Below are 24,814 nucleotides of genomic sequence, written 5' to 3' on the forward strand. Positions count from 1 at the left end.
CCTTATGTGGCAAAAGGAGCTCGGCAGCCCTATTTCAGAATACTTCCTCTTCCACAAAACAAGGGTTCTGTGGTGATTATTAATGTTTAGTGATACAGGAGCTAAGTTGATAACTAATATGCTCTACTCGAAGACACATATGTCTAATTTGATTTAGCACTATATAATCGTATTGCCAGCAGCTACCCCATCAACACCCCCACCTGTGCTTCTCCGTGACAATGATCTGTCCCCTTCTCTAATGAATACACTTTCTCTTCTACCTTGTAACTTTGTAGCCATAAACCTGAATGGTATCTTAAATCAACTCTTTCCTTCAGAGCGTATAAAGTCAATCATCTAGTCCGGTAAACTTTTCTTTGGAAATGTCTGGCATCTCTGTCCTTGTCCATTTTTACTGCCACCACTCTAATTCAGGCCATCAGTTATTTCTCCTTCCTCCTGAAACAGCTTTCTAGGAGGTTTCCCTAACATGCTTCACCTTTCTTTCCAACCATCCTACGCTTAGGTGCTTCCCAAATCATTCTCAGATTCCATTTATATTCTGTCCCTATATTACATATGCTGGTGTTCCCAAAGCTCTCTCTCCAGCCCCTTTATTGCCCAAAAAATTTTCCCAGATTTTTTCCTGCCTTAGTTCACTTTTATTATCAAAATTATTTAATATTTTTTAAAGAATAAATCAGGTTCTCAAGACTCCAAGAAGTCCTCAGACAATGCCAAATACTCCTTACTAATGAAATCACACATCTTTGCCAGATAAGTTCATTTACTGCTTGGTAGTATTACATTCCTTGGCTTTCCATGTGAAACCCATACAAGGACAGTGGGTAGCTTTCTACCTGTAAGGCATGGCCTGGTGGTAGTCAGCCATCTGATCCCAGCCCAGCCCAAGTTGTTTCCACACTCTTGCTGTTCCAGGTTTCCTGGATCTTTCTAGGCTCTTTCCTGGCTTCTTTCTAGGTTCTTGGTCCCTTTGCTGTTAAGAATCAGAAGAGACAAAATTGGTAGTTTTCAAAAGGTATTTTTTAAATGAACACAGAGGAGCACAGTACAATCACACATGGATTTCTAGAGATTTCTTATTTTAACCAGAGGTTAGCCACAGATGGGGCTGGTTAAACGTGGATCAGCTCCACTCTTTTTATTGCCTCATCACTGTCTGGGTTCAGTAGTGGAAAGTGGACTATAAACAACCCTATTCAAATGCTGTGAGATTTAATTTTAATTAATACCAATTCCAAGAACTGCTACTTAGAAATGCACTCGCCTCTTTGCTTCCTCACATTACCTCCAGACATGGACTCCAAGCTTCCCACTCTTACATATTTTGTAATAGGAGAGATAACAAATTGCACCAAAGGCCGTTAATGAACCATTATTTCCCATGTGCACTTAATTTACAGTATCAAGATTTTAGAAATACGATAATGTCGGTAGTATTTTTGGTTGCTTGAAATCCTAAATAGGATTAAATGTCTACTCTTTCAACAGACGGGAAGAGTGACACCTCACATGTTGTATATGTGCTTCTGTCACAGGGCAATCAGATTCATAAACCCAGCAATGCTCTGTCTTACAGATCCACAGAAATACTAACATTTCATCAGACTCCAAATCCTGTGATGAAAGGAATGAAAATCATTACCTTTCTTCAACCTTCACAAATATCATCCTTACTCCTTTAGCTGGTATCTGATTCGCATCAGGGAAAATTACCCTAAAACCATCTGTGGCATGGCCTCTAGCTCAGAAGGATGTCCTAAATCATACAATTCTGACCCCAACCTTACAATTTAATAAATGAAGAAACTGAGGTGCAGGGAAATGAAAGCACTTTCATAAGCACCACGTAGCTGAGCTGGGATTAGAATGCACATCTCCTGACTTTTTATCTTCTCTTTTTTGTGTGCTTCATTGTTTTGTCCTGGTGGCCACCTGGTCATCACACACTGAGTGAATAAAGATTTACTATTCCAGATAGCGATTTAAGAGAACAATGGATTACATGGTCATGCACTTCCAGTTTGCATACTCATCTTACTTTAAAATTTTTTAAACTAACCCAGGACATATTCCCACTTTATTATTCTGGTGAGCTAGGTTAATGTTTTGGAAGCTTGGTTTGATAACTTCAGTCTAATTATTGGCCATCGTTTATAGGGATTATGTGGAACTATTGGAAATGGCTCAGCCCAAACAAACATTTCTTTACTAGGTTCTAGCTCATCTATTTATTTTTATTTGCAAAAACTAGTGAAATTGGATTTTCATTGAAAAGTTCCCCTGCCAGACACTTAATTCTGTTCCCCTGAAATTACCATTTGACAGACATTGGCTGAAACAACTGAAAACTGAAAATTTATTTTGTCTGGAAGAAAAGTCAAAAGCAAGTTGGTCACCCCTTAGTGTGAGTTATGACTTCTTTATTCACACCTTGATAATAGAAACAGATATAAAGAATCTTCATTAATTAAATGAAAATTGCCGTGAACTGAAGCAGATGTTATACTGTAGATTAAACACATTCTAAAAAGTTTTTTTTTTAATATCTTCTTAAGGAATGTATTATTTTAATCTAATAGGTAAGATTAACAAACTGTTTGCATAACAAATGGTGTGAGTTTACGAAAATAACTAAATGGTCTTTAGGTCTCATAGGACTTCTGCTTCTGATTAAGATGTACAACATCATAAGAGTCTGTTGTTCTTATTTTAATAGTAAGAAACAAGCAAGATGATCTCAAAATCACAGTTTCTTTTTTAAATACAGCAGAAAATGAATGACAAAAGAAATCTAAATGAACTAAATTCCAGAAAGTGACAAGTCCTTCACAAAAGAGAAGAAACTCATGACTTCCATCCCATCCCAGGAGGATAAGAACTCACTGTAGATGAGGAGTAAAGAGAAACCACCTGAACATTTAGCAAACATTTAATGGCTGTACTTAGGCTACTGTGATGGATGAAAATCCCGAAGAGTCCCTGTTACAGAGTGGGTCTGTATCACCCACTAACTCTCTTTTGTAGGCTGTCATAAGTGCACAGAGCTAGTATACCAATGGCTGGACCCTCGAGGGCAGTGAAGTTGAGAGATATCCTTAAAATCCCTGAGGACCTTTAGTAGGCTGCTAAAGAGTGAGAGTCGGACAGGGTTGCTGAGACAAATCCCATCAAAGCTTTTGCCATGTGGAAAGCAGCAGCAGACAGATTCTAAATACAGAGAGGCATAAAAGTGGAAAAAACACCTCCAAGCTATTGGTATAATAAGGAGTCTGCCTTAACTGAGTGTATACAGAGGCCCCCCAAAATCTGAGCAAGATATTCTTTTTTTTTTCTTTTTAACATCTTTATTGGAGTATAATTGCTTTACAGTGGTGTGTTAGTTTCTGCTTCATAACAAAGTGAATCAGTTATACATATACATATGTTCCCATTTCTCTTCCCTCTTGCGTCTCCCTCCCACCTTCCCTGTCCCACCCCTCCAGGCGGTCACAAAGCACCGAGCTGATCTCCCTGTACTATGCGGCTGCTTCCCACTAGCTATCTATTTTACGTTTGGTAGCGTATATATGTCCATGCCTCTCTCTCACTTCGTCCCAGCTTACCCTTCCCCCTCCCTGTGTCCTCAAGTCCATTCTCTAGTAGATCTGTGTCTTTATTCCCGTCTTGAGCAAGATTTTCTGATGTGAAAAATTCTGGAGGCAGAACTGGAGAGAAAAAAGCCATCCTGTGACCCAAAGGCTGGCAGCCAGTCTGTAGAGCAACAGAGATTTCTTGAGTCTCACCAAAGCTCAGATCCCAAGCTGTGCTGAAGAAAGTTATGATTCTGCCCTCAAAATTTGAAGCCAGTGGTTAACTAAATCGAAGTAAATCCTCAGAAAATGACCAAGTTCTGCTCACTTACAGATTAATTTGAATCAGCTTCCAAGTCTAGTTGTCTGACTGAAGAAAGGGTATGCCTTATTCTGGGAGTAAATATTATTTATTTCAGTCCTTTAGTACAATGTTCAGCGTGCAATATAAAATTACAAGGAACACAAAGAAGGAATGAAAGGTGACCTGTGGTCAAGAAAAGAGACAGTCATTAGAGGCAAACACAGAAATGCTCCAGATGGTGAAATAATTCGGATAGGAACATTAAAATAACTATGATAAATATGTTACAGAATCTATTGTAAAAGTTGCACAACATGCATAAAGAGATGGAAATTTCATCAGAGCGTTGGAAATTATAATAAAAAACAAAAGGAAATTCTAGAAACATAAAATATCAGAAAAATTTTAGATATTTGATGGGCCTAATTGTAGAAAAAACAGAAAAGAATCAGTTTACTTGAAGACCGTCAAATTATTCAAGCTGATAAAGAGAGGAAAAATCCAGAGTCTAAGTAAAGCCTTAAAAAAAGAACAAGCTCAGGGCAGTGGTTGAGGGTCCGCCTGCCGATGCAGGGGACACGGGTTCGTGCCCCGGTCCGGGAAGATCCCACATGCCGCGGAGCGGCTGTGCCAGTGAGCCATGGCCACTGAGCCTGCGCATCCGGAGCCTGTGTTCCGCAACGGGAGAGGCCACAACAGTGAGAGGCCCACTTACCGCAAAAAAAAACCCAAAAAAACAAGCTCAGCTCATCTACGTATTAATGTGGCTCAGTTTTGACTCAAGGTCTATGAGATAATACCACATGATCAAACATGTATAATTGAATTCTCAGAATAAAGATGAGAGACAATGAGGCAGAAAAATATTTGAAGAAATAATGGCTGAGAATGATCCAAAATTGAGGAATGACATTAACCCACAGATTTAATAAGCTCTGCAACCCCCTAGTAGAATATATACAAAAATATTATACCTACACATACCATAGTTAAAGGTGTGTGTAGGTATAATATTTTTGTATATATTCTACTAGGGGGTGAAAATCAGAGATAAAGAGAAAATTTTAAAAGCGCCTGTGGTAAGGGTGGGGATGAGGATGTGTGTGTTGAGGAAAGCACATGCCATACAGAAAACAATTATAAGAATTACGTCTGACTTCTCATTAGAAATAGAGGGCAGAGGACGATGGAATACAAGAGTATATACTGTATGATTCCATTTGTATGAAATACAAGATGAAATAAAATTTATCTGTGTTGATAGAAATTACACAGTAGTTGCCTCTGAAGTGAAAAATTGACTCGAATGGAGCAGGAGGGAACTTGTGGTGATAGAAGTTTCCTTAGCTTGTTTTGGGTGATGGTTACATGGGTGTATACAACTGTCAAAATGCATGAAACCCATGATCAGTGTATTTTTATTTTTTATTTTTTTATTTTTTTTATTTTTATTTTTTTTTAGTTGCCCTGTGGCATGTAGGATGTTAGTTCCCCGACCAGGGATTGAAACCATGTCCCCTGCACTGGAAGGCTATTCTTAACCACTGGACCACCAGGGAAGTCCCGAAAAATGCTATTGTTGATGACTCAATAACATGGAAAGATTTTTATATGAAGTGAAAATAAAAATAAACTACAAAATAGGAAGTATAGTAAATATAGTCTTATTGAATAGAGTTTTTAAATAGGTATATATTGATACAGTAGTATGTCCTAAAATGTTAACTGTTCCAAAATTTTTCTTTGAATTTAGCTGTAGTTTTTTTCTATAATAAACATGGATTACTTGATGATAAAAATAAGAGAAAATGCACCATCAATGCGAGATAATAAAATATAACACAGGTGATCCTTGCTTTATAAAAGTAGGTGATTATAAAACAGATTTGCACTACAAATTATTATTTGCTCTAGAGAAAGATTCCTGTGGTTATGATGAGTTAGTATCTTCTTTAGTAATTCACGTTTAGTTCACAGCTCTCTAGTGAAGCTAGCCTGCTGAGGAAACCTGGGGTTAGGGAAAATGAAAGCTATGGCATTAGGAGATGAAAGGCCTGCAGAAACAAAGTTTATGCATCTTTGAATTTTCCCTGAGGTCAATAGGCAAATAGTATTTTATTCCTATAGCAGGCCCTTGATGCCAAAATCTCAGCCTCTGTGCATCGGTGCGGAATCAAGTCTCGGAGACAGAGTTTTGGGTGAAGTAGAAAAGAATAGTTTTATTGCTTTGCCAGGTAAAGGGGGACACACTGGGCTCCTGCCCCGAAAAACTATGTGTCCCCGATCAGTGTATTTTTAAATACAACTTACACTTCTATATTTTTTTCAGAAGCCAATCGAAACATCAATATCTTTTAGCAAAAACATTAGTGATCATGTGATCTAGAATGAAATTAAGCACTGAAGAATAGCAAGGGACAGCATGTAATACTCCCCCGGGTCACAGACACATTATTTGATCAGCACTCCTTCTCTGACACTGAGTCTATGCCCATAAGAGAGTATAGCCTCCCCCAGCAAGTTTTTATTTCATAAGATAAAGAACTTCCTCATCTTATGCTGTTACAAACATGCTTGTTCCCCACACAGAGCAATCCATTCATATCTCACATTCTCATAATCAATCAAGGCTAAAATATAAAAAGTATGATTTTATAAAAAGCAGGATACTGAAAAACCCAAACTATTTCTTAGCATAATCATACCTCTATTGATATGAATACCTTTATTCATATATAAATTTCATATGTATAGTAATATAATAAGATATGCACATACTGAGTGTATTTAATTTGACGTTCTGGAAAAAACAGTGCTAGAGATCACAATCTAATTAGTATTAAAATAATTAATACAGCTCCTATGAATCATTTAATTTTTTGAACTGTTAACTCTGTCATATACTAATGTAAAAAAATACCTTAAATTAGAAATTTTCTAGTTATTGGTCATGTTATATTAGCAAGCTGAGCATCTCCTACATAATGAAGATAAGCAGGCAAAATGACCTCATCCAAGAAAATGAAAGGTACTGCTGTAGTGATGACATTGGGGCAGGTGTGAAATGGATTCATCATTTTGTAAAGGACCAACTATTCCAGGGTCAGTCTCTCAGGATGGTAACTACTCTGGAATAACGAAAAGAATGAGTGATCATAAGGTTGGGGCAAAGGGGAGCTAGGACAAAGATGCTTTAAACTATTTGATGTAGAAGGAGGAGAAGGAAACTAATAATTTATTGCCTGTTATAATAATTTATAACCTGTTATGTTTCAGACACCTTTCTGGGCACTTTTTATATGTTGTCATTTAATTATCTCAGTAGCCCTACAAATTTGGATGAGAAAGCTGGGCTCAGATACTGGGTGGCTTGCTGAAACTTCACATAGTGAATATATGGCAAAGCCAACTAACGCTAAGCCCATGCTTTTGTAACTGTCATATTCTGTATTGCCCAAAGGATATAAAGATATGGTAATTTAGAGGACATTTCACCTCAACAGAAGTAATAATGTCTAATGATCAGTGTTGTCTAATCAAGAAACAGGCTGCTTTAGGAAGTAAAAAACACTCTCTCATTAGAGCTATGCAAGCAGTAGCTAGAAGATCATCTTTTATAGACTCTAGGAATGAAATTCTGTTACTGGATAGGAAACTGGAAAAATGTCCTCCAAAACTCTTTCATGTCTCTAACTTCACAAAGCATTCTAGAAGATTAATGACTTTTCAGCTACAACTAAAAATGAAATAAAGAAATGGAAATTAAAGGAGCCAGCCTTCAAACCTGTACTCCCTTTTAGTATCAGCAGCATAATCTTAAATCAGCAGAACTTCTTGCTTTTGTGTGCCAGAAAGCATGGTTCAGAGTATCAAAACTGTTAAGAAGTGAGCCCTGGAAAACCATGTCCACTTGGTCCTTTTTATTCTTCCTGGTGTACAAAAATAGACTTTTAATGAAGTTTATTGTAGTTGATTCTAATATTATATTACCTTAAACTTGAAGAATTTACTGACAGGGGAAGTTGGTGAGGTTAAAAGGTGAATGTATTCCTATAATGATTAAACACTTATTTAATGAAAATATATTTTAAGCTGCATTAACAGTGATTTCAAAGTACAACAGAATAACAATGTGCAAGAACAATGCATACGGCATTTATTGGCAGGCGATGATGTTTTTTGTATATTGTATGGTATGACAAAGAGAAAGATGACCAAGGGCATGTAAAAATCTGACATTATCATGCAAATATTTTTCTTTATTAACTTTGGTTTGGTTTATTATAGCAGAAATTATTTTATAATTCATGTAAATGAAAATAAATAGAAAATTATATCTTAATTCCTTTTGGAGAAAATACATTATTTTTATTTTGAAAATTGGTACCTAGAACAGTTTCAGCGTTTATAAGCTCATCTTCATAAAATATTTGATAATTTTTTAGTCACTGCTCACCATATAAGAAGGGACAAGTGCCTTTATCACTGAAATACTATCCTAGATTTACCTACAGCCATTTTAGTTCTAACACATTTTGAAGGATAAAATATTTCCTTACTGTAAGTTCTTAACATGTCCTGAAGGTTTTTGTTTTGTTTTGTTATGTTTCCTGTTAAAACATACAAACTAACAAACTAGATAATTTATTCAGCCCTGAAACACCCAAGTGAATTGAAAACTCCAGGTTTAAATCCCCTCTCTTTTCCTTTTTTTTTTTTCTTACAAAACAGCAAAGTAAATGAGGCCAGATTCACAGTTTTCCAAAACATTGTGAGGTGGCTGTTTTCATTGCTTTAGAATTTTGCTGGAAGACAATTGACTTTTGCTTTGATGGCTTTGTTTCTGTTGCTATAAGTCTTCACACTGCTTGCTTCTAATAATGCCATAGCTATTAAAGTAAGCGGGTGTGTAATTTCTATAACACAATTTTTCTAGCTAGGTATGAAAGTGTAGAATAATAACAAACCATCACTCATCTGCATGTGTGTGTGTGCTTGTGTGTGTGTGTGTGTGTGTGTGTATGTGTATTTTGGCATTGTGATAGCAGTATATATTCATTGTTTTATAGTTATGCATAATTAATACATGTCTTCTAACTAATAGCTAACATATAATTAGGAAATTCAAATTCCAGAACATTGATATGAAACCTGTAAAATCCTGATGGAAATTTCCATATTGAAGATTTTTATAAAAGTGCTTATTAGCTGTTGCAGTTACTTTTTGAAAGAAAAATTTCACATAAAAATCTAACATAACTCACACCCCCAGGAATTTCATGTTCATTTCAACTTCAAAGAGAAGCAAACTAGGCATGGCAGTAGAAAATACAAAAAGTTTTATAGATGAATTTATTTGTTATTTAGTGTTTGGTTAACGTTGCAGTACATTGAAAAAGGAGTTATTACAATGTAATGTTTTTGTTTTACATTTAGGAGGTCCATATGCCTTTCTAAATTAAACTTACCCAACAAATAAGGGGGAGGCACTAATGCTAGTGAGAATATTAGTTTATATTTGCTTTAAGATGAGAAATAGAAAGAGGGAGGGTCTACATTGCGAAAACCACTGACAGTTTCTTATTTGCAAAATCACACTAAAAGTCTGCTCTACTTTGTGGGAATTACTTTTAGGAGTAGATTGTGTTTGACTTTTTCTTATGTGGTTCAAGATATGATAAAAAAATTATCCTATTCTTATGCTTATAGGTCCTTATTTCAAAGAACTTCCAACTCTTCTCCACTGTGCAGCAAAATTTGGCCTAAAGAACTTGGCTATTCATTTGCTTCAATGTTCAGGAGCAACTTGGGCATCTAAGATGAAAAACTTGGAGGGTTCAGATCCAGCACATATTGCTGAAAGGCATGGTCACGAAGAACTCAAGAAAATCTTTGAAGACTTTTCAGTAAGTATTTTTCCATTTTATCTCTAAAACTCTTTTTTATAAAATTAATATGTATGTATGTGTGTGTGGGTACATGCACATTGCTCTTGAAAATGATGCTACTGTACAGCTAGTTTTTAGCGTCTGTTGGTCCTGAGTCATTCATTGTCTTAAGCATTTTGCAAGATTATTCAACTTGTTTTCATACGCCATAAACCAGCTCTGACTCCACACTCCCATCCCTAAATAGCCCCTTTGAAACTTATCTGGTCTTTCTGGCTTCTGAATAGCCTGTTCAGTATTGGAAAGGAGATGTTACCAAGGAAATGAAAACCTATTACTTTTCATCTGTTGTTCAAAAGTCTAAGTAGGCGCTGTTAGGCACGTAAAATGAGATAAATATTTACTAGGTTAAAGGAATATATTTTGATAATTATTCAAAAAGTCTACCCAGTACAAAGCTAACCCGTGTTGTTTAACTTTGTTTCTGATACGTGATTGATTCCCTTTCTCTCTCTGTTAAGTCCCAGTTCTTTATTGTGTGTGTTGAAACTCCAAATTTCAGAACACCCTTTGAAGGATATTAGTTCTGTAAGAATGCAACCAAGGGACGACTGAAGGAGGGCATACTACCTTAGTACATAAAACACACTTTGTGTTTCCTTAATCAACCTTAGAAAAGCAATTATTTTCTGTTTGTAACAAAGGTATGCACATTTTGCTCGAGAAAGTGAATTATACTTCTGATGGCTCTTAGGAAAATATAATAGGCAATTATTGTGTTGGTGAATATGTCAGAATTTGTCTTTGGATTCTCAGAAGATAATTTTATTGCCAAAGAACAGTTAATACAGAACATTGAAATGCTTCTGGTCATTTTAGCATATATTCCGATTATTAGGTTAAGTAAATGTAATATTGGACTTCTAAAAACCATCGGTATTTCTGATTTCCAGAGAGTAAAATGACAACCAATCTAACTTTTTTCTCCACGTTTAAGAAATAGCAAATAGTTATCAGAAGAGCATGGGTATCATCCACCATCTGGAACTACTTGTATTTAAAATACAAGTATTTATTTTATTTACAATAAATACAGAAATTAAGTTTTGTAATAAAATTAATAAACTACTTTTTATATTCTATGTCCTTCAAATGAGGAATAAGCATAATTTTTATTCATGGAAAGGTTTTAGATAGTGATTGTCGTATATCCGATGGATGCGTTCATTTTAGTTATTATCCACTGTACATAGTCATTGACCAATGCAACATGGCATCTATCTCAGGTAAGTCAATGAATCAATTCAGCCTTGTAAATTGGCCCACAATAGTCCTATTATTCCTACACCCTGGGTACTCAGTTCTCTACAACCTTATTCTCAAATTTTTAACCACTGGTGGACGGAAGTTAAAATTTCCCCTAGAAGTCTTCAACATCCAGGGTTACTTTCCAAGATGATCCCTGATTTTCAAAGAGTGACGCTTCCACTTATGGTTCTCCAGTGAGGACTCAGCTTTTAACAGATGCAGCCCCATGCAAAACTGCACATACTTCATAAATAACATAGTACTAAATAATAATGACAGTAGATACAAAAGCAACTATGAGGGTAGGATTTGATGGATGTGGGAAATGATTTTTTATCTCTCATCCTCTGGGTATTTATACCTTTACTCCTGCAATAATAGCATTGATACCAGTAGATTGGTATCACTGTCTTTAGGTGACTATTCTTTCATAGTGGTTGCATTCTAATTTTGCAGTTATACTTGATAATTATTCTATGAAATTTGTTAAATTATTTCATGTATTCTGTCTCGTTGTGAGCTGTTACATTTTGCCAGCATGTCTATAGTAGACATTGACATTATAGGTAGGGCAGATCAATTATTTTGCAGATGTTCTGCTGTCACTAAGGAAGTGACTATGGAAGTGTGTCAGATAAACACATGTTGAGACTTTATACTATAAATTATAGTAGCTATGTCTTTTTAAAATTATATCTAAACTTAATAGAGAAAAAACGTGCGATCTATTTGCATTGCTGAAATACTTTATTGTTTCTTTCATAACATTTACATAGCTTTAATGTTATAACCACATTCTGATAAATCTCAGATTTGTCACATACGCATTCAAATTTTCCATGAACTATCTTTCAGAATTGTTGAAAGGAACAGATATTCTTTCAGTTTGCAGTTTATAATCCACCAATTGACCATACTTCTGTACTGAAGAAATATATATATTTTTAAATTCAAACATACCCCGCAACTGATTCACTGATTTCTTCAATTCTTCCTAATCCTCCATCAGTGAAACATGGTTCATTTTAGAATCTCACAGGGAGTTACAACACAGTGAGTTTGGTCATTGCTGAATAACATGGGTAGGTAGAAGGAAAAAGTCGCTCATGACTTTTTAAAATAAAGATGAAAAGAGAATCAGTAGCAAGCGTTCATAAGCGAACAAGTACTATCTGTTAGCTAGATGAATAAGGAGGAAGAAGGAGGAGCCTCGAATCACTTTATGTTTCTTCGTGGCGTTTTTTACTTTGAAAGGTTAATAATTTATGTACAATCTATGAATAGAGACTTTTGCTTATGAATGAGTAGCTTTCATGTTTTGATAGTTATCGCATTAACAACTACACTTGTTTCATGTTTTCAGTACTATTGTAGATAATAATACGATACATTTCTGTAACGCATACAGTCTTTCAAATAAACTACTCAGTTTTCAGTTTCTGACAATGCCTTCTAGAAGAATTAATATGAAAGGCGGATGGACAAAAAGCCACAGGATTGGTGTTTAATTCCACAGTTGAGTGTGAACCACAGTTTGCTTCATAGAATTCCTGAGGAAATCTCAGACTATTTCAAATAACAAGTAGCAATACTGACAACTCATTCAGTCCTCTAAAAACTTACCTTTTAAGTCAGAAATACCTGAGAATTTGAAACTAAAGTGGAACTTCGCCACAGATTACAAGATACTTTGTGATTTAAGATAAAGTGTACAGCCAAAATTAGAATGTGTTTTAAGCCAAATAATATGTGATATTTCTTTGTGTTATCTTGAGTATGTCACCCCATTTACCTCCATCAGTTTTAAACACTTCAGAAAATGATTAGATCACATGTAAGTAGACAGGGAAATACATCCTCCTCTGTGGGCCGGCTCTGGAATTGGAGAACCAACAGGTGATTACTAGGAACAGTATCCACTTAGTATCTTTTCTCTTCCACCACAGTGTTCACTCGTATAGTTTGGTGTGTATATTAGTAAGATCTTAATCATACATAATCTTCGTGAAAATTTCAGAGATAGGCACTTTCTCTCGCTGACTTTTCAGGAGGACTCCTCACTGGGAATGTTTCTGTTGCTCACGTCTGTGATGGGATTCTTGTGACAGCCTGCTCTCATTGACTTAGCCTGACACTGCCGTTTGCCCCTGTGGACCGTGGGCTAGTGTGTGTGTGCGCCCACGCGCACCAGAGGGAGACAGAGAGCACGAGATTGATTCTGTCGCCCTCTAGTGTCTGCCTGATAGACAGTGACCCTGATCTTTTTCAAACGGTCAAGGGTTTGGAATGACAGTACAGAAGAGGTAGATGTTGAAGCACCTGGAGTACCCCTGATATAGAGCAAAGGCTGACTGATTGGTGTAGGAACCCATTACTCGGAAGTTAGGCTTTATGCTTCGGGCAGTCAACATTCACCTTTCTTAGCCCATTATTTCTCTCAGTATTGGCTTTGCTCATTTGGTACTTTCTCTAGAGCAGCGGTCCCCCACCTTTTTGGCCCCAGGGACTGGTTTCGAAGGCAGTTTTTCCATGGACGGGGTGCGGGGGAGGGAGGAGGGACGGCGGAAGGTTCAGGCAGTAATGTGAGCGATGGGGTGCGGCAGACGAAGCTTCACTGGCTCTCCTGCGCCGCTCGCCTCCTGCTGTGCGGCCCGGCTCCTAACAGACCTGGACTGGTGTCGGTCCACAGCCCGGGGGTTGGGGAGCCCTGCTCTAGTGGATTATTCCATTTAATTTAGTAAATATTAGTATATGCTAATTCCCTCTAAATGGCAGCATACCCTGCTTTGCTTATGTCGTTTTTCTTTCTCGTAAGTCTAGAAGCTAATGATGAGTCATGGGCTCCCTACCCCTCCCACCATCAGGTGCCCCCGAGGTGCTCAGCATGTATTTACTCATTGATGGGACAGAAGGCAAGTGTCAAATTTAAGGACTTGTTTGATTTCACTTACCCAGTAATATCCTTAACCGGATCCCATGTTTAAAAAAATATATATTGCTCATATTCTTTCTATATTCAGGATATTTTTTAAGTTTAGGTTTAGTATATTCATAGACAAATAACACAACTACTCTCTTCAGCATTTATTTTTAATACGCCAGCCTACAGTGAAGTTTAGAATTCCAGCCTTTGTTCAATACTGATGTTCTGTTAGAACTGAAGAAACTGGAACAAGTCACGTAACTGCACTTGAGGGCATGCATTACAAATTCATGTCTCAGTTATGCTTTTGGAGCTACTTAGCAGTCTCTTTCTAAAATCCCATTAAATGGACCATAGCGGTGCATTACAGAAGTTTATTCTTCCCCAAGTCCTCAAACTCAGTTTTGATGCTCTAACTCTGCAGCTGTAAACATCCTGTTAAAACTCCCTCAACTCCTTCCTCTTCTTTGTCAAATTTTTATTTTTCCTCTAGTCATGGGGTCTTGGGATTCAGCCACGTTGGATTTGAATCCTAACTTCATCAAATACCACATTTCCATCCTTGAGCAACCTCTTTGTTTTCTCTCCGCTTCAGTTCCTTTATTTGCAAATAGGAAAAATAATTCCTTACAGGATGTTTTTAGGACTTGATGACATAATATGAAAACATTAAAAATATAGTAGATCCATAATAAATGATATTGCATTCACCTTATTTTCTTTTGATTTATTGTGATTCATATCAACTTGAGACCTCACCATCAATCATATCCTCTCTTTCTCCTGCATCATTAATCTCTCCCATTATACTGACTGTTCCCTGAATAAGCATGTTCAAATACACACACATGCACACACACACGCTCCCAACAACCCTGCCTTCTCTTTGATCTCTTTTTCAGTACCAGAACTAACTGAAAGAATGACTTTTCGTTTCACTCCTTTCTTTCCTCCTAACAATCCAAGCTTCGCATTCAGCCCACTACTGAAGCTGCTCTGTCAAAGACCATTAATAAGCTACCGTAGATCAGACCCATTGGATTCCTCTCAGATGTTCTTTGGCTCAAGCTTTGGCACTGGATTCCCTGACCCTGTCCTCTTCCTAAATCTCCACTCACCCTTTGTGACGTCCTTCTCTTACCCCATCAGTTAAGGTTCTTTCTACATAGTCTTCTCTGGTGATTGACAGCTAAATCATTGTCTTTAACCTGGACCTTCCTCCTGACTTAAAGTTCCAGTTTTAGTTGCAAGCTGAATGTGTCCACATGGATATGTTACAGGCCTCTAGAGCTCAACAGACCCAAATGATCTTTTTCTTTTCTCCTGGCTAATGGCATAATTATCTGCAATATTTACTTGGCCAAAATTTGAAAGTCATTTTCAACTCCTGATTAGATAGCCACAAATGCATATACTATTTCCCATTTTTCAGATGAGGAAACAGATTTATAAAGTACCTTGCCCAAAGTCACCCTGCTAAAAATATTTCTGACTTAACCCTGAATCCATTCTCATAGCCTCCCTCTCCCTCATACAACCCTGATCCACGCCATCCATTCAGTTACCATATCTTAACAGTTGTACTTACACATCATCTAGCCCATCTGTTCCCTCTTTTTCCTTCTCTCTGTGGCTCCCTTGGTTTGTACCTTCATTATCTCTCTTCTGGTTGGCTGCGCTAAAAAGCCCCCTAGGAGGTCTTTCCTTCCCAGTCTTTTTGGCCTCAAACCATCCCATATCAGGCTGCATACTGAGGACCCCCCACAGCATAGCCCAGCTGACTATTTTAGCCTCATCCTTAATTGCACAACTCAGCTGCCAAAGTCCATTTGTCCTTCCTTCATTTCATTATTTCAAGCTATTCCCTTTACCTAGAAGTCCCTTCCTCCTTAGTAAAATATCCTGAGCTCTTAACCATGCCCAAATCTCAGCTGAAACTCCACCTATTCCAGGAGACCTTCATAGAAAGAGGCTGTAGGTATGTACCTCCACTGTCTAACTTTCATCTCCTTCCCAAATTTTAGCCTCATCCAGGAACATTATGTGCTAGAGTCTGGGAGCCACGTATCTTGAGATAGGTGGCTCTGGAGCCACCTGAGTCTAAATACTGACTCTGCTACTTTCCAGCCATGCGCCCTGAGTAAATCACTTAATCTCTCCTTGCTTCAGTTTCCTCATCTCTAAAATGGAGATGAACACCTTTTTTTGGTACCCTTGTTATGATAAATAAATATAAATACGTGTAAAACATGTACAAGAATACCTGACAAGTAAAAGCACTCTAAAAGTTATATGGAATTATGTATTGTTCTCCTGTTATTCTGTTTCCGAGGACCCATTCTTTTGTGGGACTTTTTATAGTTTAAAGTATTAATAAGTACTGGTGAACGGTTATTTATGTTTATTTACTTGTTTGTTTTGCATGTCTGTCTCTCCAGTAGATTATGAATTCCATGAGGGCAAGGACAGTTTTATTTCTTTTACCGCAGTTTCCCTAATATCTAACACAATTTTTGGCCAACACTATGGGTTCACTACATAAGTGTTGAATGAATCAATTAATCAATCAGTGTTGATTACATTAACTTTCCAGTTCCTGGAGGCAAGTGTCATGCTCTGTTTATTCCATATTCCCCACAGCATCTAATATAGTGTCTTCCAGGTTGTAGATAATAAATGTTTATTGAATAATAACAATAGTAAAGGCTCTAACCCTAAGGAGAATTTTTGTTTTTTTGTTTATTTTTTTTTGCTGTACGCAGGCTTCTCACTGTTGTGGCCTCTCCCGTTGCGGAGCACAGGCTCCGGACACGCAGGCTCAGCGGCCATGGCTCGTGGGCCCAGCCGCTCCGCGGCATGCGGGATCCTCCCGGACCGGGGCACGAGCCCGTGTCCCCCGCGTCGGCAGGTGGACTCCCCAACCACTGCGCCACCAGGGAAGCCCCCTAGGGAGAATTTTTTTAAGTGTTATTTGGATAAATTTATCCAAGATGAGAAATAAATATTATTTTCTTGTAGTTCTTTAAGACAAGTGACTATGGGGAAGAAAAATTCGGATAGAAGAAAAATAACCACCCCTCCCAAAAAAATTATTGTAGCTTCCAGGAACTTACCATTAGTGAAAGAGACATTTAAAGCTGTTCATTATCACAGTACAAGTGGTTTTGATCTTGGCAAATATTCCAGTGTTTTAGTGTTAAAACCCACACTTAATCTTCTTGAATCTCTCTTCAAATCCTACACAAACAACTTTTGTCCTTTAAGGACTAGATTCAGGCCAATGCAATACATTAAAACATTATCCACCACATTTATCATCTTTTATCTAAACATCTAGAGGTATTTTGTGATTTTATTTCTATATTGTTCTTACTAAAATTTATTTTCTTAGGAATAGAATATCTAGATATTCCAGTTTTCTAATTTGTAAAATATCTGTCCTAGCAACAGTAGGCATTTACATGGCAAGGACCACTGGATAAATTATGTGATTGTTATTTTATTGCAAATGAAAAGAGAGGGAAAGAGATCATATGCTTCTCTTGTGAATATGAAAGAAGTAAGCAGTTTCATTTTATATTTGTTATTGTCAGTTTAATAAAGTAGGTAGTTAATGAACAATTACTAAGCATGAGGATACTATTCATTGCATTTGTTGACTAGTAGCATAATTATTGTGAATGACTTTAATGAATGCTTTTTGAATATGGAATTATAAATACCATTGGTTTGGGGGAAGTCTTGAACATTCACATGAGAATACACAACTATGAAAATACGCAAGATCAGAGTGGAGGTCGTTTTGACTTTTCTTGATTGTGAACATTTGCCATGAAATTACGAATTGGCTGTTCATATTAAGTGTACTGATTTAAGATGCATGATATTAGTGGCCTTGTTCCTATAACATAACCTGAAGTGTGTCTTAAGTTCATTCAGTGCAAGCTCATTCTTTTTGTTCCGTATAGATCTGACTCAAGAAAGGAAGGGAGAGAAGAGAAAACAAGCTAGGCTTTATTGAGTACTTCTGTCTCAGGCATTATGCTTGGTGCTTCCACATTAGATCAGTATACTAATCTGTGTGAATCAGACATTTTTGCTCCCATTTTACAGATCAGGAAATTAAGCTAAGACTGTTGATTGGGGATATGCACTCATCTGGCAGAGCTGTATTTCTCATCTAAGCCCAACTAAGTTCCACTTAATGATTTTTTAAACTACTGGTTATCTCTTTCTTCCTTAAAATCAAATACTACCAATGTATTATCTTTTATTTTTCATCTTTAGCATTTATATTCTGGTTAATACACAAGTAGACTGATGACTCTGTTGAACTGTATATGAAAAAAAAAAAATGATGGTAAGCATTGGAGCCTAGGAACCAAAGAGCAGAGAAAACTGTCCCTATGGAACAGGGATTAAATTCAATTGGGAAATTATTTAAATTGTGGTTTTAAACGTTTTTGTTTAACTATTTTGATTTTTAAAAGTGACTTTTTTAAACAAATATTAAGACTTTTTCCTTCAAAGCAATTATGTAAGAAGTAAATTGATACTTATCCTGTATTACAGTGTATTGTATTTAAGTGAAAACAATGTCTAATGGAGCAGCGTGTAGGCATTTCTGGTTGGAGTTAGAAGACTTGTCTGGAAAGAAGCAATTATGGGATTTGTAGGGAAACACACAAATTCAACTCCCGATTATAATTACATTTTCATTTAACAGGAAAAGGATATTTCTTTGTAAAAGGAAAAATTGTGCAATAATCTCACTCCCTAAATCATGAATGCTTAAGGCTGAAGCCCCTTGGTGGCAGGGTGCTCAATGAGCAAAGTACCTCAGGCAAAAGAAAGTCTCACTGGTGCTGAAATTGCTCATGACAAATAAAGTGATAGCTAGTGTCCCAGAACATGATGAAATAGATGAACATAAAAATGTCCAAAACATCTTCATAAATATTAAAAGACCCTGAAATGGCAGGATGGTAATTGGAACAGTTGAAATCACATGGAATTTTTCCTAAGAAGATAAATCATGAACAGAATTTTAAATAAGGAGCATTTAATGGAGAAACATGAAGGATGCATCTGGGTGAAAGGAATGGAATGTACAATTGTGGGGAAAAGGCAGAGCACATGTAACCTCTGAGTTCTTGGACCAGAAAACAGTCATTTTATGTGATTTTTTTCATGGAATACATATTCTCCTTTGCCTTGTGTACAATAATGACCTAGGTAGGACCATAGATCTATGTTTTTAAAAAAACTTTAACATTTAATATGGGATTTTAATAAAATATATAGTAAGGAATCCTGTTTTTAGAGCCTAAAAGAGCTTATACACACATTCATGGTAGGTATTTAAAAATCCAGACAATAGGTTTTCTGTTTTTTGGTTTTTGTCTTTTTGTTTTTTATTAAAAATAAAAGTGAAAAATGCAATGAAATAAATCAAGATATTTTTCATTCCTTTTGTCTGCTTTTTTTGTGGAAAGATTTTCTTTTCTAAATGTTTGTCATTATTCATCACTTCAAGGGAGAGAAAAAATAACACAGAATAGGAAGAAAAAAAAAGATTGCAATTTAGTGGTACTTTGATTTGATCAGAATATCATAAAATAAAGCACCTTGTGAGACATACAGACACACACTCCAACTGAGAGAGAGAAACAGCAGTTTCCATTTAAAGGAATTATTAAGAGAATTCTCTGGCAGTCCAGTGGTTAGGACTCGGTGCTTTCACTGCCAGGACCTGGGTTCAATCCCTGTGGTCTGGTCGGGGAGCTAAGATCCCACAAGCCACAAGGTGCGGCCAAAAAAAAAAAAAAAAAGGAATTATCATTATCGTCCAAATTATTATTGGTAATAATAAAAGTAAAAATTTTGAAAATAGATTTGTTGAATTTTATAACTTATATCTAGTAGCAGTCAAGGTAACTGAACATCTGCTAAAGATCTATTTTGTTTCTCCTACCACATGTTATATGTATATTTCTAAGAATTTAATGTGGTACTTATTCAGTTCTTATTCTTCATATATTCAACTTCAGTATATGAACAAGTTGTTGATATTTTAAGGACAAAATATGTGACTATACATCCATTTTAATTTCTGAGAAATGACAGATTTTGTTTTCCTTTCTTAAAATGATTAGGTTATGAATGCCACATAAATCAACATCCACATTTTTAAGCTCTCACTAGATCAGAAATTTCTTTTTAGTGGATCACTTATCTATGCCAAGCTGAGATTTTCCTTTATAGACTTCAACCTGATTATACAGAGATCCTGTCCACTGTTTTATAAATCTGTCTGGGCATGCAATCTGAAAAAGAATACAGAAGACAAAATTCCATGATAAGTATTTAAAACTGAATACCCACTTTCTTTTATGTAGCATTCATAAACCAACAGTAATACAGAAATAAATAAATTTTATATTTGATATCTTCCAATGAGCAAATGCATCTATTTACATTTACCTTTTAATTTAAAAATAACACATGGTTATTTTAGAATATTTGGAAACTAAAGAGAAATATAGAGGTTATTTATAATTCCACTTTCTAGAAATAACCACTTTAAACATGCATTTCCTTACATTCATGTTTGGAAACTTAAATAAATTTAAATGACTCAAAACCCATTATTTAGCTAAAAGGTTCTCATATTCTAATTATCCCTAGAACTTTTAGAGTAAGAGATTTCGTATGTCTTTCCTAATAGTGCATAACTCCATGCTCTGGCTTCTTTTTCGTACTTCCACGTTCTGGTTGTAGCATCCTCTTCCAGTTCTTCCAGTTCTCCCAGATCCCAGACAATGTTGACCTTTTCCCTAGATTCCCACACAAACACCATTCACAGAGAACTCTGTGTCAATAGCAAATTTTAGTGAAGGTTTAGAGGCGTGGAGGGAGCTTCTCTGTAGCAATGACCCTGGCACTCATCTTGACCCATAATAATTAGCCTTTTTGCCTCCAAATACTGCCCCACACAGGCCTTACTTCTCTGCTTTTGCAGACTCTCAGGAGTTTAGTCATCTTCTTTCATTCTTGTGCATTTAGGTCTTTAAAATATCACTTTCCTTCTTCAAACAGTTTTTCAAGGAACTTGAAGAAAGTCCTCTTTATCCTCGAGAAGAATCCTGGTGTCAGCTGTTAGGAGGCATAGATTCGCTCCATTTTATTCTTACAAATTTGTTGTATTGCAAAAACGTTTTATGTCCTGCTGTTTTAATTTAAAATTATATTCAACTCCTTTATTTATTATTATATACTTCTTGTAAACATAATAGCCTCGTTTTTAGTAGAAATATAATATGAGATGAATCCTTTGGGGGATAAACCCAAGAGGTTACTGCTTGCAGTTTGCCTTCACTTGCTCAAAATGTTCATCAGAGAAGAATCCATCACAACTCCAACATCTGTGCCAAAAGTAGGCATGGCCCTAGCTGAAATGTGTAAGAGGTTCTGAACAAGTTAGAAGCCCCAAATGCTGCTCATCGGGTGCAAAATAACGAATTTTGATACATCAGGGCCACAGCACCAAGCACGGCCCCAAGACTGGCTCTGAGTGCTGAGCCTGTGCACGTGGGAAGTGGCTGAATTTCCCTCCCTAAGGACAGAAAAATCACTACATCCAAGTGGAGCAGCTTTGCTTTGGACCTCTTAGAATTCTGACTTTAGGACCAGAAGCGGATTTCCTTGATAAAAATTTGCTACCCTAGTTTGGATTTAATACCCTTCTTATAAGACTGATATTTACTTCTAGGGAGTAATCCCTGACTGATTTGAGGAAAGGAAGGAGAAATCATGCCATTGAAGAGCACTTAGCGGTCATATTTATTTAATCACACAATGTGCTGCTCTGATAACGTTTGAGCCTAGACAAGCATCACCATAAAGAGAAGAGAGATTTTATCTAATACTTACTTGATATTGATTCAATATGAAAATTGATTCAAAAGCGAAAAATCCAGTCTATCTGTGAGTTGATTGATATGCATGATACCAAAGTTTACTAGTTACTCATTAAAATTTTGTATAAGTGCCTTAGGTTTTAGAAATTGAAATTACACAAGAACAAAAATTCTCATCACTTTGATTTTAGCATTTGCCAGAAACATGCCCATGAAACTCTTAAAATCCCATGAAACATGTATGGGGAAAAAAGAAAAGGAATAGAGAGGCAGGGGAGAGAAAGAAACAGACATCTGTAGAACAGAAGAAATGGGTAAGGCAGCTGTCTGTGGTATTTCTGCCTACTCTGTTACTCTGAGAAAATACTTGACTTTTAATTAGTATTTTTTTACACGTTTTTCAGGAAAGACATTTCTCCTGGCCACTAAGCCCAGTGTATGTCACTGCTTAAAATAGACTTTCCCTGAAATGGTGTGTGTTTGGCTTAACAGAGTCAAGCAAAACTCCCATTTGTAATTCTCAGTAAGAACTATTTACAGATGTCCCAGCTGCTGTTTTTTCACTGTGTTGCTACATAATAAATGATTCATATTTTCATAAATTCCTAGAAAAGCTAACAGTATCTGTATACTTTCTCTTTATATACACACAGGTTATAACCCTAAAAAAAGTTTTCTCGAGTTTTTAATCCCTTATTCTGCTTCCCATACAGAAAGAGACAGAACCACACGGGTCGTGACCATACCCAGATAGTCTCCATGGCAATCTGATTTTGGGGCGGGGGGTGGGAAATTGCGGCAAGCGCCCTGGGGAAAGCAAGATGAGTAAAGTATGTGAATAGTCTTTGAGTGTTTTTTTTCCAACTCAAACAAGTTATTGCCTTATCAGTTTGTGTTATCCCAAATGAAATGAGCTCTCATTAAACTCCAAGAAAGCAAAGATTTTGTAATACAAATATAGTACACGTTTTATGTTTCCAACTTTTTGAAAAGGCACAATGTATTATTTCCATGATTTGGGTTTTCTACATCAGATATGCCATATTTTCTTTAAAAAAGTGTATACACACTTTTCTCAGAATATCAAAGTTTTCATCCTCCTTATTCCAAGGTCTGTTTTGTCTCCTCTGTTTCATAATTGTGAAATAAATTTGTTGCTTCAGTCGTATAATCAGTATTTACTAAAATGTTTTATTGTTTAAAAAGTTTTTTCAGAATTAATGATTCTTTTGATAAACACTAAATGGCACTTTGTCCTAGCAACAGCTGAACCCTGAGAAGTCACACCTCATCATCCCAGGCAGAGAATAATCTTACCCTTTTGAGATGTCGTAGTATCATTCCTGAATGAGGATATTGCAATATTTGGTTTGAATATCTATGTACCCTCATTTTTTGGAAAGTATTCTTTATATCCACTGTAAGCCCCCCCCCAGTCTACAATTTAAGCCCATTTCCCATTGTCCTAATGTCATACTTTATGGAAAACAGCTGGGTGGCAAATTCAGCCACAGCAAATGCACATTTTGGAAGAACTTATAATATCTCTGCTCTCATCTTCATTGTTCCAAATAACATAGCTGCTTAGAATCAGTCATGGTCTATGAGAACAAACAACAATATTATTTTGATTACCTGTTGACTCAGTACATAGTGATTTTAATGCTTATTAAGTTAAAAGTAATTGAATACCCACAGGTAACAAGCCAATCCATGAAAGTAATAGAGGGAAGCAGTATATATGTGCTTACAGTTCTTCTCAAATAGGGATAATTAATATGTCATTAAAATTTTTTTCAAGGTTGAAACAATATCTCATTCTGAACAGATAATTCATTATCTTTAACGTATTTGCTTCAGACAGTGGTGGTCTTCAGTATCCTGCATGTGTTGGCTAAAAGGTCTTTAAAGTCCCGTGGAGCCCTATGTTTTTATAATCCTTAGACTTCCAATTTCTTAGAAACCTTCTGAACTTAAGTTCTTTTGTTTTTCTCTGGCTTCTTTCAAACCAATTAGCTTGTGTAGAACAGAGTAATCTAGAGCTGTCACTTGTATGCCTGCTGGTCAAAAGGAAATGCAATTTCAGTGAGGACAAAATTAATCATAAATGTTAATTAGAACAATCAGTATTGACATTGTAGCTTTAGAGAGTGGACCTCGTGAAATAAACACAATGGCATTGTGCTTTCAGAATAAAAGTATGCAAAGGCAAATTAATTAAAATTTCATTGGAAAAATATCCCTTGGAATTTCTTCTCTATTAATTGGCTTGAATTTCATTCATTCTTGATGCTTGAGGCTAGAAAAGGGTGTTTAATATAATTCAATGTAGATTGGGTATGTACTTTTCTACTGGTATCATGGCATGATTTCGACTTTAAATTTATATAAAGGTCTTTCCAAGGTCAGATTACTTATGAGAAAATTGCATAACTAAATATATAAATATTTTTAAAGGAATATTCAAAAAATATCATAGCTCTGAGCCAAGCTATATGATTTCGTCTTCATCTCTCCTATGTAGCAACACCTTCCTTGTGATATATATGGATGTGAGAAATTAAAGATTATGTCTGACTTATTTTGCCTCCAAAAATATAATATAAAAGGAAAATAGGTGGTACCAGATGAAAGCTAAATTTTTGGATTTGTTTTTTAAGTAAATTAATGAGCTCTCACTTGAGCCCCAAAATTAATAGTCTCTCCAATTTTAGTTTGGCAAGTCAATGTATTGATTGATTTAACAAATATTTGAGTACCTGTTAGATTCCAGGTATTGTTCTAAACACAAGGATTTCAAAATGAACTAAAACTCCTGCCATCAGGGAATTCTAATGGGAAAAAAGGCAGATTATAAGCAAATAAAATTTAAGACATATAATGTATCAGATAGACAT

At 36.2% G+C, this 24,814-nt stretch overlaps 1 protein-coding gene across 2 annotated transcripts in view; it reads left to right on the plus strand.

The window, feature by feature from the left end:
• The window catches only part of BANK1 (B cell scaffold protein with ankyrin repeats 1), a 312,945-nt gene that overhangs the window by 128,530 nt on the left and 159,601 nt on the right, over nucleotides 1-24,814 (plus strand). For both annotated transcript variants that reach the window (XM_060011625.1, XM_060011626.1), the window contains exon 7: nucleotides 9,589-9,785. In XM_060011625.1, coding sequence (XP_059867608.1) covers nucleotides 9,589-9,785 — 197 coding nt within the window. The remainder of the gene's footprint in view (nucleotides 1-9,588; nucleotides 9,786-24,814) is intronic.

Source organism: Delphinus delphis, chromosome 5 (genome assembly GCF_949987515.2).
Source record: "Delphinus delphis chromosome 5, mDelDel1.2, whole genome shotgun sequence".
Lineage (NCBI taxonomy): Eukaryota > Metazoa > Chordata > Mammalia > Artiodactyla > Delphinidae > Delphinus > Delphinus delphis.